Source organism: Physeter macrocephalus, chromosome 2 (genome assembly GCF_002837175.3).
Source record: "Physeter macrocephalus isolate SW-GA chromosome 2, ASM283717v5, whole genome shotgun sequence".
In the NCBI taxonomy this organism is placed as follows: Eukaryota; Metazoa; Chordata; class Mammalia; order Artiodactyla; family Physeteridae; genus Physeter; species Physeter macrocephalus.
The window spans coordinates 11,328,379-11,343,541 of NC_041215.1; the positions used below are offsets into that span (position 1 = coordinate 11,328,379).

A 15,163-nucleotide genomic window follows, 5' to 3' on the forward strand; every position below is an offset into this window, starting at 1 on the left:
AAAGTGCCCTCTCATGTGGCCTCCTTCCTCCACACAAGGTCCTTGCCCTCCCTCCCCCACCTCCCAGCAGGGGCCTCCAAAGCTCCTGGGACCATACCTTCCTTCCCCTCCAGGACTGTTCTGGAAGGAACACAGCCCCAAAGGGGCCTCCGGAAGACCTATGGTGAGGCAAAAAAAAAAAAAAAAAAAAAAAAAAGATCTTTTCTCCAGGGGCATCCATAAATTCTTCAGAATGTTGAATTAGACCTGTGACCATGGGTCCGTCATGGAAGCTCCCTCTGTGTGACAGCAGAGGGCGCTGCCAGGAAGGCATCCTCCCCTTCACCTTCAGGGAGGGAGCCCAGACTCCATGGCCAGGGTGAGCAGCTGCGTGGAGCAAAGGCATGCCACACCACAAGGTTGACTCTATCCTTAAGTCAGGTTGCAGAATTTCCACCTGAACATCAGGGAGCAGGAAAGAATCCCGCTCCCTCAAGTTATGATAGAAACATCCCCCTCCTGCACCTGCATTCTCTCTACCCCAACCTGGGGATGGCCCCCATCCCCATGCTCCTGGGCTTCTGGGAAACAGACTTAGGGAGCCTCTATCACGCCCAGAAAATGGGGTGGGACCCCCGTTCCCCCGTGCCACAACCTCTATGTAAGTCTCACAGGGTCTGTGGAGGGCTGGAGGCCCCTGCCATCCAGGCTCAGGTGGCACCACTCTCCAGCCTTCTCTCTGAGGTCCCGCCACCTGTCTGGAGATCCCTGCTCCCCCTCTTCTGTGCACTCACATGAGTTGTTTGAGGTCAAAGCTTTCAAAAAGACCACAGGATGGGGGCAAAGGAAGAGCGCCCTGCAAGATCACCATGTGGAAAGGGCCAGCTCTGGAAGCTTCCAGACCAGTGCCATCATGCAGCTTGCCCTGGTTGCAGCTCTCCCAAAGGAACGCTGTGATGCACATTTTTCAAGGAACTCTAAAGAACTGGGAGTCTTCTCGTGGGAGCGGGATCGGGGCAGTTCTCAGTTCTCCCTCTCCCTGCACCATGGGAGGCTCCCCCAAGCTCAGGGTGCCCAGCTTACTCTCCCTCCCTACCACCTAGTGTAGGCAGAGGGCAGGGACCAAATGAGGGAGAAGCAAGCAGCAAAAGGCAGAAAGAAGGGGCCTGGCAAGTGAGGTGGCAGGAGGGAGGACTGAGGAGACAGCGCCCACCTGCTCCATTCTCTGCAGAGCCCATCACAGCGGGACAGCTGGTCTTTTGGTCCTTCGGTAGGGCACAGCCACCCCCCCTTTGTGTGTGAGAAGCCAGCAGCCTCTTGGGGGCTCTTCATAACAACTCCAATCCTAGGGCCCCACAGTTGGGAGGGCGGGGCTGGGAGCCTGCTGCGCTGGGATCGGCCCCCACCCCACTCCCACAGCCCAGGTCCCCAGTAATGCGATAATTGGGTGGGATTTTCACTGAGAGAGAGGGAAAGTCCAGAGGAAGACGAGCTAACTACCCACCCCGCCTCATTCCAGAATTCTTCCATCCTTCCCTCTTCTTCGGGTGAGGGCGCACAGTGACTCAGAGGAGGATAGAAGGACCAGGCATGTGTAGACTCAACTGGATCCCATTGGCAGTGCAGAGAAAAGGGAACATTCCTTGAAAGAGAATGGCTTTCGCTCCACATCTGGGAAGAAGCCCCTGATGCAGTCACCGAGGTGACCCCTGGTCCAGGGTCCACAGGACCCCACTGGCTCCCTTTACAGATGGGAAAACCAAGATGGATGGGGGCAGCATGCCGTGGGGTACGGCCTGCCTCTAGTTCTCCAGCCACTGCTAAACCTGGAGGGTTGCTGAGTCACTCCCTGCCCCGAGAAGCAGCCACATGCCGGCCAGTGGCCTCTCCATCGGGCCCCCACATTCTGCAGGTCACATGGTAAGGCAAGGCTCAGGGGCTGTGGAGGAGCAGATAGTCCACTTGAAAAGAGACATCATAGAAGAGCCTGGAGTTGGGATTTTTATTCACGGTTCTCCTCCCCTCAGTTGCGAAACGGTGACATGGATTCCTGCTACCCTTTCTTCACAGTCACTGAGACTGACTGGGTCTCCTGCTAATGCACAAGGTGGGGGAGGGAAGGGAAGTTGGGAAGACATCTTGACTTGGATCTTCCTCTCCCCAAATAACCCTGGCTCCTTTCTCCCTGGGCTGCAGGTGAATATGCAAACAGAGCTTTGCATTGGACTGGGAGCTGGAGAACTGGCTAGTCACTCTTTGTGACCTTGGATAAGTCACTTTCCCTCTCTGGTCTTCCCTTCTAAGTTGTCAGAAATCCCTTCTGGCTGAAGAGGCCAGCAGCCCTGGGCAGACCCCGCTGTCAGTGGTCCCAGAGCCAGGGCGCTAACCGGCTACACTGTCCTTGGGGGCCGGAAGCACCAGGACTGCCGTTCCCTTCCCTGGTGGGGTGTGGGGGAGAAAGAGGAGCCGTCAACACCTGGGCCCTAAACAGAGCTGGACTGTTTCCCAATAGTGACTTTCAGAAACGTGGCTGCACCCTAGATGCCCACCCAGCAGCTGTCCCCAGACAGGCCGCCCCCATTCTGGCCGCTCGCTATCGGCCCAGCTCCCAGCGGACCAGCGAGGGGCCGTTCGAGGAGACAAGCCTCGGACGAACGGACCCCCAGCAAGGAGATGGACGAAAGGGAGGCGCAGCCCGACCACCTAGAGGACAAGGGACAGAGCACGCGACAGAGCAGGGGCAGGAGCGAGAGCTGGACAGCGCGTCGCACGGTGAGCGCAGGGCGCGCGGGGCTCCACACCTAAGGAGCCGCCCAAGAGACCCGAGGGGGCGCGGCCCGGGAGCTCGGAGGGGATACCTGCGGACCATGCAGTTCCGGGTGCCGGCCGGCCGCCAGGCCAGCTGCTCATCTGGCACAGCGCAAAGCTTGGAGCCGGCGCACCCGCGCACCCCCGCGCACCCCGCGGCCACGGGAGGGGCCCGCGCTGCAGCCGTCACCGAGCTAGCTCCCAGGGCCCCGCCCGCCCCCTGCCTGCCCCGCCCCGGCCCAGGCCCCGGCGGGCGCCCCCCGCGGCGCTGCCCCGCCCCCGCCGTCCCGCGCCGCCCCGGGCCCCGGCCCGCCGCCCGGCCGCCGTCCCACCTGGCGCAGCGCCGCCCTCGGAGCCCGCGCACCCGCGCGCACCCGCGCACACCCACGCACACCCGCGCACCCCGCGCACCCCGCGGCCGCAGGAGGGCCCAGCGCCGCCGCCCGCGAGCTCCCAGGGCCCGGCCCGCTCCGGCGCCCGCGCTCTCGGGGCGGACTCCTGGCCCTCCGAGATCTCCCGCCCGGCGATGGCCCCGCTCGGATATTTCATATTCCTCTACGGCCTGAAGCAAGCGCTGGGCAACTACCCGATCTGGTGGTGAGTGAGCCTTCCTCACGTTCTCCCCGGCCTCTGTGCGTCCCCCAGCCGCCGTCCCCTCGGGCAGGGCCCCGCGGTGGCCCAGAGCCCGCGCTCTACCCAGCCCTCCTGTTCCGAGGGTGGTTTGTTTTCCTTGCCGGCCACTTTCGACCTGTTCGGGCCGGGGCTGGGACGCGGGTGGCGGAGTTTCCGCGGACATTGATCCCTCGGGCATAGAGGGGCTCCGGCGTCGGACGGGGCGAGCAGTGAGCTGGGGAGAGGCAGGAAGTGGGACAGCACAGATGGCATGAAAGCTCGGGCAGCCAGAAGCCAAGAGAAGCCAGGAGGGCGAGCTGGGAGAGGGAGATCCACCGGAGACTCCTTAAGGACATGTCTTACACACACACACACACACACACACACACACACACACCTTAAAACAAAGTCAGTGAGACAAGACCGAACAGCTCGGAGCAGCGCAGTTACGTAAAGACTGCGGGGACCCGGCCGGGAGTGGCGGGCGCATTGGGGCCAGCACCCGGCCCTCCTGCGCCTTCCTGCCGCTGTCCCGACCGCGATGGTAAGGAGGGGCTTCTGGAGAGGTAAAGAGGGAGAAAGCATCGCGTTTGAAGGCTCCTTAGTGAGAGGCTCCGCGAACCCACATCTGAGAGGGCTGGGGCGTTCCGTCTTCCACCCCAGACAAGACACATTCCCGTGAGACCCTCCTAAATCTGGCGATGGAAGTGCAGATAAACCAAGGGAAGGGTCCTGAGGGTCTACAGCACATATCATGAGGGGAGGAGGGAAGCGAATTTGGTAGAGAGCTCCCACAGGCAAGGGCCACCCCAGCTCCCTAGTGGAGAGGGGAGGGGCGCTTTGAGATGCCCAACATTTGACGAACACAACTGGGGGGAATGCGGGAGCCGAGCGGCCTGGGCGCGCCGCTGGAGGGGACCCAGATCGGAGACAAGCCTTCACACACACATGCGCGCGCGCACACAGACACACACACACACACAGACACACAGACACACACACACACACACACACACAGCCAGGAACTCTCTCCGACGGCTTGCCTGGAATTATAATAATTACGCCGAGGGGAAGTTGGGGCGGGGGGAGACTGAGTGAGCCGAAGTACATCTAATCCGATAATAATTTTTCTCTTCGAGATTGTTCAGGAGCGGGGACGCCCTAGGTGTGGGGCGCGGGTCCAGGCGCAGCCTGGCGGGACGGGGCGGGGCAAGAAGGAGGCACCGGCGGGTACGAGGGCCTGGGAGAGGTGGCGGGGCGGCGGGGACTTGCTTCGGGGACCCCCGCGCGTCCCGCACCCGTGCGGCACCTGCAGCGCCCGGTCGTCTTCTGGAGCACGGGATGCAGCGGGCGGGCCTCCCGATGCGGGGACACTGACGCCCCGGGAACCAAGGGAGCGCGACTGAGAGAGCCCCGCGGCCGCCCGCTCCCTCGCAGGCTTCTAATTAGAACCCGCCGCCGCCGCTGCATTCCTGGGCGCTAGTGGAAGCGCCTTCGCCCCTGCGCTTCTTCTATCAACAAGGGCCCTGTCACCAGCCTCTGGCCACCCTACGCGGTGGAATCTTTGTCCTTTTGGCCCTGAGTGTCCCTGGCCTTGCTCTCCTCAACACACGTATGTCACCCTTTCCACCTGGGCCGTATGTGTTCCATTTGAAAGGATCCTGGGACATGCTTGGTGCATCCGGCATTCTCCAGATCCGTGGGGAGGGGCGTCCTCTCCCCACCGCCTCCCGGTCAGTGACCCACCCAATCAAGAGTCTAGAGCAACCTTTTGGCCCCAGAGGGAAGACGGCCCCATGGAACCCCCCACTTTGCTCTCCATAGTATTCTCACATTCAGTGATTCTCTTGTTTCTGGGAAGAAGCATCTTCGGTGGCCACAACCTCAGGGCTTACTGGGGACCAGCAGTTTCCTCTCCTCCTCCCCTCTGCCCCCAGGCCAGCTGGACACAGGAAGGACGTGGTGTCTCCACAGTGAACGTGAGCATAATGAAAAGGAGGGCTCACAGAGAAAGAAATGGAGTTTCACAGCAGGCGGAAGGCTTTCTATCTTCATACCCTACCTGATGGAGTTTCCCACAGGTGGCTCCTTCTTTCTCTGGCCTCCCCCTCTCCCGCTTCCCTCCCTTCCCCAAGTGAGGCCTTGGAGGGAGACCCTCTCTTTATAACTTCTCACCTTCACACTCAGCCTCCCTAATTGGTATTCTGTTTCACCTTCCCTCCCCAAAATAAAGCCACTGTTCTCATCACTTCTCTCCACCCCACCCCCAGCTCCTCGCATATGAAAGTGAAAGTGACAGGGACTTCCTCACCTGGAGAAACAAGGAAACAGCCCAAATTGGGAGTAATTAGGCTTTGAAGTTTGTGTGGTCTTGGTGGGAGGGTGGAAGGAGAGGAGGAGGTGGTGCTGCATCCTGTGGGAATTTAAAGAGCCAACTGCCTCCCCAGGACCGTCTGGGAAGTGTCCTTCACCCTAGATGCTCAAGGTCCAAAGGCAGGTCCCAACAGAGGCACAGGGGGACAGCCCTAAGACCAGAATGTTGAAAGCTACAGAGACCTCCAAGAGGTCTGTGCTCCTTGTGTGACAGACAACGGGGTGGGGGGTGGGATCCAGAGAAGACACCTGGGAGGTGACAGGACAGAGGCCTGGGCACGTGACCCCAGAGGCATAGCATGGCCAGACGCCAGCTCCTCACAGGGCCATGTACTGCAAACCTACGGGGAGGCCCTAGCCCCCTCCCACTCACTCCCCGTGTCCAGACTGAATTCTTGTTTAATTAGAATTGATCAGAAGGATCCATGTGAACACAGAACAGGCCTCATGGTCAAGGGGAACACGTGGAACCCTTGAAGAACAATACCCAGTGTGCACCTGTGCTCCATGATGTGCTTTGGGCACCTACCTCCTACTTCCCGTGTCTGGGCTGATGGCATCTTGCGATCCCCCTGTGGCCTAGCCAGGGCCCTGGAGGTCAGCCTGTTTTCTCCCCTGCCCCGTCACCATGGGGCCAGGCCCCTTCATTTCCCCCACCAGGTTGCAGTGCTCCATTCCCACCATCTTCTGCCTCTGTTCTCACTGCCTTCCCACCCTCCACTCTAACCCCATCCCCTCACTTCTCCCAGAGCTCCAGCAGCAGTGCTTTTACCTGCCCAGAGAGCCCGGCCCCCCTTTCCCTATCGGGACCCCCTTCCTGCCACCCAGCTCCTCACCAGTTTCTGCTGGACCTAGGGCTCCCCAGCACTGAGTGGCACCTGGAATGAACATCACCCCAGCTGGCCCGGGAAGTTCCCATGTTCACGTCCCGTCTTCTCCCACCCCTGGGCCAGCTCAGTAGCCTGAGACATGCTCCCAGTGCAGCATTCTCTGGTTCTCCCCTCTTTCACTGCCTCTTCACCCTCCTCACTAGCCCCCGGCACCCCACACTCATGTGCACGCAGACACCCCGCTCTGAGAATGTGTCCAGACCCCAAGGAAGGCCAGCTCAGCTGTCACCTGCCCCCCACCTTCTAGAACCTCCTCTCTGCACAGCCTTCCCTGGCGCCAGCCCCACCGGTTCTTCAGGCCCAGGGGTCTTCTCAGTCCCGGGTGGGATATAGGCTTCCCTCAGTGGGACCCACTATTTGGGGGTGAAGGTGCACGTGGAGTTCAGGGAGAGTGAACAAGGGCTCTGGAGGCACTGCCCAGGTCCCACAGCCTCAAAGGGTGGGTGAGGTGGGGGCTGAGGAGGAGGAGGAGGAGGAAGGGAAGAGCAGCCACACAAGGTGAGAGGTTGCCTGCGTCGGATGACACGGGACCTGGTAGGGCTGAGCCAGGCTCTGAGGCTTCTCAGGCAGGCAGGGCCCAAGCAAGCAAAACTCCCTGAGCTGCCCTGCCTCTGTGAGCCTGCACCACTGCGAGCCCCTCCCCAGGGCAGCCCTGTCCCTCCCTCCAGTCCTTCCTTCTCCCTCTGCCCTGTTTGTCTGTCCCTCTCTATGTCTCTCTCTCTCTCTCTCTGTGTCTCTCTACCTCTCTGTCTCTGTCTATCTCTCTGTCTCTCTGTGTGTCTGTCTGTCCCTGTCTCTCTGTATTTATCCCTCTCTATCTCTGCCTCTGTCTCTCTGTGTCTCTGTCTCTATCTCTCTCTGCCTCTCTCTGCAGCTCTGAGGCTGGTGATGGTAGTGGCTAGCCTATGAAACTAGAGAAATCCAGACACCGGTTCGACACCCCCAGCCTTGTAGGATCTCAGGGTGCTGGGAACGATGTTCCTCCACAGAAGCACCAATGCACATCCTTTTCTTGAGGAGCAATGTTAGAAACAACCATAGGTAAAATATGTGTGGTCAGAAAACTTGTTTTGTACCACCAAGTTCAATACCCATCATCTTGATTCCTTGACAGCCCACCACGGCACACACTCCTTCCAGAGCACAAAAGCATCACTCTCCTCTCACATCCAGCTCTCTCTGACTTGGCCACCTAAACACTTGGGACTCTGTCTGGGGCTCAGGTGCGGCAGCTTCTCCCAAGCTGGCTAACCCTGCATTTTACTGGGCTTCTTGTCATTTTTCAAAAAAATGATTTTGTTTTATTTGCACAAGCCTGCTGGAATTCTTTGTGACAGGGAAGAGGGTGAATAAATACAGTTGAGGAGGAATACAGTCTGGAGGGGTTGTAAAACCACACTTTCCACGGTGAGTCCCAATTACAAATCTCCAGCCTGCAGGAATAGGAATTGCCTTGTTCCAGAGGGGCTCTGCCACCGTCCTGCAGGTGTGGCCCAGGACAGGGAAAGCAGGGCTTGGATGTACCACCTGTCCGTGAAAGTATGAGTTATACTCAAAATGTAGTCCACAGACCAGAGCCCCTCCATGAATGGTTGTCTATGAAGAAACAAGAACAGAAGTTGAAAATAGGTGTTTGGGAACCGTCATGGCGGTTTTTAAAATGTATTATGTATTATTTTGTGCAGGATTTTAATACAATCTATAAGAATGGGTTAGAAAATTTAAAAAAACCCCAAACCAAGTTCTCTAGCTAGTTTGAGAAGCCAAAGCCCCCCACGGTAGGCAACCCCTGCTATGCCCAAGTCCGGGATCATCCATGTGGACCACATCCCCTCAAGGCTTTGCCACCCAGCACTTGCCATTTGCGTTTTGGAACCAAATGCCAGAGTTTGTATTTGCCCCTTTTAAGTGTAGTTGAAGGACTGGAGCCACCCATTGTTGAGAAGTGTCAGGGGAAGACCCCCCCCCCCCACACTGCTGTTCTGTGTGTGAGAGGCTCTTGGGGAAGGAGGACTGGACTTCTGTGTGGCTCCAGCGAAGGCTGGCAGCAGAGGCTACAGGTGACCAAGAGGCAGATTTTGGCTCAGTATAGGAAAGGCTTCCTGGGTCTGAGAGTGGTGGTGGTGAGCTGCCCATCCCTGGAGGGGTAGAAACAGAGGCTGAGGAAGGAGCAGCCTGCTTTGGGTGGAGGGTTCCCACGGACACGTCAGCGGCTGAGAATCCGAGGTTTACAAGGCCCACATCCTCCCCCCACCCCCACCATGGTCAGCACTGCAGCTAATAGTCTTCCTGGTAAGTCGCCTAGACTCCACCAGGCACAGTTGGGGTAGTTTGATTCACAGTTTCACAGCAATCGATGACCCCATCCTGGCATGCCTTTACCCGCCACCCCCCAGCAGCATGCCCTCCCCACCTAGTGCACCTGCATCACATCCCACTTCCCCCTAGCCTCGCTCAGCTGGTCCTTGATCTGACTGTACCCGCCTCCTCACTTCTCACCTGGCTGGGCTGGATGCTGTGAGGTGACATGAAGAGATGGAGAATAAGGCTCTGACTCCGGCCAGGCTGCCTGATCCCAGGGGAACCTGTCCTTCCCTTTGTAGAATTGTCACAAGGACGGCACCTATATCACCAGGCTGTGAAATCCCATGGGGTATTTGTTCTCCTTCCTCCCCTCTTGACCCTTCACCCCTTGTAGCTCCTAGATAAGATTTGGTTGAACAAATGAATGAAGGAATGAACGGATGGAATCTTTCCTGTGAAAACCAGAAACTATCAGGTGGCCTGTGCTTGGGGACATAAGGGCACAGCTGACTGTTTTTACAATCCCCCTGACTGAGCCCCGGCTCTGGGGCTGGGTCCCCACCATGCACCAGAGCAGCTCTGCCTCGGTCTCCCTCCCAGCCTCTCCAGGTGACACCCTGGAGGTGTCTTACACTTTGGTGCTTCCACATTCCATCCCCGACAAAACGTGCCGCTGCCGCCCAGGGAAGCGGGCAAATGCATGGCCGCGGGCACAGGAGCCTCTGCCCGCCTGCTGGGACTTGCGCAAAGTATGTGTCAGTAATCCCGGCTCGGCCCGCTGGGGCAGGAGGGGGTGCTGGGAGGGCTGCAGGCAGGGCCATGCAGCCCAGAGGCTGGGAAGAGGTGGCCCCCAGCACCAGGGACCCAGGTCTTGGGACCCCTCCCCATGGGCCCTCCCATCGCCAAAGGTGCTCCAGCTCCTGGGGAGGGGTCTTCCAGGCAGGAGAGAGAGAGAGCATGGAGGCATGTGGGCTTTTCTCGGAGACGCCATAGTGGGTAGAAAAAGAAGGCAGAACCTGGAGGGCTTTGGGGCAGGTGAGCACCCTTGGGGGCGTCTGGGTCCTGTGAGCCTCCTGGACAGCTCCATCCAGAAAGGACAGAGCCTACCCATCAAGCTGGGTAGCCATCAACCCACAGGGTAACCAGCCCCACACTCAAGGCCTCTGGTCTCAGGACAGCAACCTGGTCCAGCTGTGGAGAGGCCCTGACCTTAGAAAACAGCAATTTGGGACAGGACAGGCACTCTGGAATCCTCATGTGTCACCAAGGGGAAGACCCATGAGACCAACCAGGGTCCTCCTCAGCAGAGGCCCTGCAGGCAGAGTGCAGAACAGGGGCCCCCAGATTGGGACTGAACAGAGATCTGTGCCTTCGAAGGACAAGAGAAGATGTGGGCTTGCTCTCTGGGAGTAGCCCCTCATGGCCCAGACATGGGAGGTTGTGCGTGAGGAGTGGCAAGCTTCAGCAGGGTCCAGAGAGGGCGGCTAGCAGGGCTGGGAGCACAGAGCACTTCCTGGAGAGGGGGCCCCGGATGACGTGTGGACAGAATGTGCCCCGGCCCCGCCAAGGTGTGAATGAACCTGCCATGCCCATTGCTCACTTCCCCTCCAGGAGCCTCTGATAGAAGGTGGTCCACCACCTCCTTGGACACACGGAGAAACTGAGGCCCAGGAAGGAAGGGCAAAAACAGTTAACTCAGTGAAGAACACAGCTGATGACCACATCCTGCCCTCCAGGCCCAGCCAAGCTGTCCTCTCCCCAGAACCCCTCTCTCTTTGAGAATTGCTGTGAAGTCCCAGCTCTCCCTCCAAAATGCGCACAGCCATAGGCAAGGGCAGAGCTGTGCCCACAGTGCACAGGTACCCTGTGTTTGCTGGTCTTGCAAAAAGAAATCAAACCAGGACTCAAGAAAACTAAGAGCCTATGACTCCATTAAGATCTGCCAGGTAACGGTGCACAGGCACTTAGCCTCTCTGATTGAGGATCCACCCCCAGAGGAGCCAGGCAGGGGCGGGTAGAGAGGGGGCCTGCTCCAAGTCCTGCCTTTGCCCCAGCCTCTGTCCACAAGAAGAGGCTTCTGTCCTCTGGTTTCGCGGCACATTTACAGTAAAATCCGCTTGAGTGAAGGCCATCAGCTCAGGTTGGGGCAAAGCTGGCCCAGGCTGGGTCCCGAGTGGCCTCCTTCGCCTGCATGTCACAGCCAGCGCCTTTGCTCTGTCTTGAGTAAGACTGTCTGGCAAGGCTCCTGGCCTTTCAACAGTGCAACAGTGCAGTCCTCAACCGGAGCGAACGAGGGAGGAGGGAGAAAAACCTTTAGTGCTTTCAGGAGGCAGGCGTGGCTCACGTGGCCCCAGCCACAGGCTGGAACCGGAGTCTAGGAGCCACTTTGCAAACTGCACACGTGGTTGCTTTGGGTTGAAAATGATACCCCCACCCAGAAAAAAATTATTACTAAAAAAATTAACCAACAATAGCATTCACAAAAACCTGGAAAAAAAAAAGTTCGTCATCTTACCAACTTAATACAGGCATTTTCCTCACTTTAGGTTCTTATTGCATTCACACATTTTTCATGATCATAATAACAGTGTGCAGAGAAGATTGTGGTCTGTTATTTAAGGCGTACCATCTCCCATTAAAGATTTTGCATTTGTGGGACCTTCTCAGCGATGGTGCTAGCAGTTACTCAGGCCTGTGGTGTGAGCGTGCTGTAATCTGCTTGCCTGACCATTGGCCCTTTCTGCTGTATGGATGGCCCTGCAAGGAGGATCTCTCCAGAGTTGGAATTTGGGGTAAAGGCTCAGGACTCAGAGGGGGGATCCTCCCATATCTGCACAGGGAAGGGTGCATTCAGTTTGGGACAATCTGGTTTTTAGGGACCTTCGGGACATCGGATGTGACATCCAGTTGAGCATTTAAAATTCTAGCTCCCAGCCAGGGGGCGGCTGAAGGTGGGGGTGTGGGTGTTTCCTGGATTGCCATCCTGCACTTCAAGGTTGGCAGCGACAAGGGAAATGGAACAAATTCCTCGTAGGGTGGATTGTGGTGGCCAAGTGCAGGGTGAAGGAAATGGGTGCAGTGAGGGCAGGCTGGCCTCTTGGGCTCTGCCTGCAGGCCGTGCAGGGCCCCCAGGACCACCGCCCCAAGGGAATGGCAGCACACCCCCGTCCTGCCTGGCTTTCCCTGAGGCCACAGGACACAGCTTTTGCCCATTAGGGCAGGGCCAGTGACCCCTGAGGTCATTGTTGGCTAGAACATCCTGCATTGGCTATGGCCGTGAGGAGGAGGAGATGCATGGTGATCCCGAGGCAGGGTCAGAACCTCACGGTGACCCAATACATGGGCCCGAGGGTAAAGGAGGGGTGACTGATTATGGGGTTCCCACCCCCAGCACTCACCTGAACACCACCATCCCTCCTGTGAGTGGCCCTAAGTCAAGCCCCTTCCATCTCCATCTGGTCCCCGGTTTGCACACCTGTCAAGCATGTGAGAGGCTGAGGGGGAGATTGGAAAATTAACCTGAAGCCCCAGACACCCAGGTGAGAGCTCAGAGTGGGTTCCTGGGAGGTTAATGAGGCCTGGTCCACGCTTGTTACCCCTCCAGAGAACCCCTCTCAGCAACACTGGACAGAAGACCATGAGTTTGCCTCCTCAGGGTTTGGAAACGGGCGGTCCGTGCCCTGCCTCAACATCCCCCTTGCCACCACCACACTTCTGGAATGTTCACTATTGCTGCTTCCTTCGTCTGTCACCACCTTGCTCTTTTTAGGATCTTCACCTCCTCCGGAAGAGAGACGTGGGGTCCGGCCCCTGCTTATTGCTGGCTCTGGGACACTGGGCTGGAGGGAAGCAAGTGGCCAGCCCCATGCAGACAGATGGGGCTGTGGAGGGCGGGGGCTCACGTCCTGGCCCCACTCCTGAGCCTGGCTGAGCACGTTGTCCCCTGCCTCTATAACGGACCTCGTGTTCTCAAAGAGCAGCACTGGAAGTTTCTGGAAGCCTTGGGATTCAGAAGCAGAAACCAAAGGAAAACCTTGACTGCCAGACCAAAGGGTTTGGACTTGAAGCCTTGGGAGGCTCCCTGGACTCGAAGTCCCAGGACTCAAAGCTGGGCTTACCTTCAGTGATCCCAGAATTGGTGGTTTTCAAACACCAGCAAGCATCAGAACCCCCTGAAGGGCCTGTCAAAACAGGGCACTAGCCCCGAGTTTCTGGTTCAGCAGGTCTGGGGGGGCACCGCCTTGGAACTTGCATTTCTGACAGGTTCTGTGGTGCACCTGTTGCCTGCCCAGGGGCCACCTTAATAGGACCCACCTCTCACCCAGCGACCTGGCATGATAGCTGGGGAAACCAAGGTGCAAAGGGCCCAAAGCAACAGGCAAAGTTGACCAGCCAGGGGACAGATTGGGGCCACCACACACATCGCCCTTCAATGATAGTTCTGTGTTGGAAACAGGGTCATATTGGATCAGGGAGACCAATAGTGTTCTGTGCCTTTGGGTTTAGTGGTGTCTGTGTGGGATTTGTTTATTAATATGATGTTTATCTTACTCTCTGTCATGGATTGCATGTTCATGTTCCCCCAGATTTATATGTTGAACCCCTGACACCCAGTGTGATGGTGTTAGGAGGTGGGGCCTTTGGGAGGGGATTAGGGTTAGATGAGGTCATGAAGGTGGAGCCCCCATGATGGAAATGGTGTCCTTAAAAGAAGAGGAGAAAACATTAGAGTTCTCTGCCATGTGAGGACACAGCGAGAAGGGGGCCATCTGTGAACCAGGAACCCTTTGCCAGAACCCCACCATGCCTGCACCCGCATCTCAGACTTCCAGCCTCCAGGGCCGTGAGAAATGAATGTGTGTTGTTTCAGCCATCCTATCTGTACTCTTTGCTGTGGTGGCCCACACTGACCAAGATAATTGTCCATAAATGTTGTCTTGTATGTACTGGTATTTAATACATTTTAAGAGCATAATAGCATATCAGAAAGGGGGAGCCTTGGGAAGCCAACCTGCCAAAACCCCATCCTGCCATGTTAACTCGTTGACGTTGGTCAGGTGTCTTCCTCTAGCCCCAGCTTTTTGGTCCAAGAGATTCCCCGGGGTTCCACCTACCAGGTTGTGTAGGTTGGAGAGAGTCATATAGTGGGAAGGGCCAGAGCCAGGACCACACAGGTGATGGTGATGGAGCAGGTAGGCCAGTTAAGTAGCTAGGCAGTGGCTAATGGCAGGTGGTGGCAGAAGTGATGCCAGGGGCTTTGAAGGAGGAAGTAACCAGCCTCCAAGAGAGAGGCACTGGTCCCTGAGGAGGGGTGGTGCTGGGGACACAAGCAGAGGAGGGGGAGGGAGGGAAGAGCTGTCTAAAGGCTGCAGTAACCAGCCCTTGAAGGTGGCAGACCCTTGGGCTACACATGGAGGGGCCACCTCCTTGCGAGGTTCAGTTCCTCTGGCCTGAGCAGCTTGGAGGGTGAGAGAAAAGAGCCAGCATGAGCAGAGGAGGGAGATGGGGAATATTCAGTCTTCGCTGCATGACAAATGACCAGAGTTATGGCTTCAAACATTACCTGTGCATTCACAGAGTTCACAGCTCTGCAGGTCGGAAGTCTGCGCAGCTTGTCTGGGTTCCCTGTTCAGGGTCCCTAGAGGCCAAAATCAAAGTGTTGACCAGTCTGGGGAAGAATGTACTCCCAACCTCACCCAGCTGTCAAATTCTGGTCCTTGCAGTCCCCATGTACTTGCAGCTATCTGCCAAGGGTGGTTCTCAGCTCCTCGAGGCCACTTTCTGGTCCTAGAACGCAGCCCCTTCATCTCAGAGCCAGCACCAGCTTCAGACGCTGCTGATGTCTCCAGCTTCTGCTACCAGCTGGAGGCTCTGCTTTGAAAGCATGCATGTGGATAGATTAACTCAGCTTGGTGGCCCTGATTTATGTCTGCTGTCCACTGCAGGTCCTGCAGACATAGCAAGTGTGATCTGTCTATATTAAGAGTTCTGGACAGGAAGGTGGGCACTCTTGATGCCACATCAGAATCTGGGCTTGGTGGGTGGGAGAGCAGGAGAGCAGCCACCTCCTTCCAGGGGTGCATAGCCGCCCTCTGTCCCATCCCCCCAAACTACATGTCCCCTTCCAAATGCTCCTTAGATGTCCCCCTCTGGATGCCAGGCCCCTGGGACAAGAAAATGACATCTTTATTTGTACC

General features: G+C 57.5%; 1 protein-coding gene across 1 annotated transcript in view; it reads left to right on the plus strand.

Annotated features, from left to right (window-relative positions):
- The first annotated feature begins 3,313 nt into the window (after nt 1–3,313).
- Nucleotides 3,314–15,163, plus strand: part of WNT3A (Wnt family member 3A) — a 47,460-nt gene continuing 35,610 nt past the window's right edge. The window contains exon 1 of the mRNA XM_007113910.2: nt 3,314–3,384. Within this exon, the coding sequence (XP_007113972.1) occupies nt 3,314–3,384 (71 nt within the window). The remainder of the gene's footprint in view (nt 3,385–15,163) is intronic.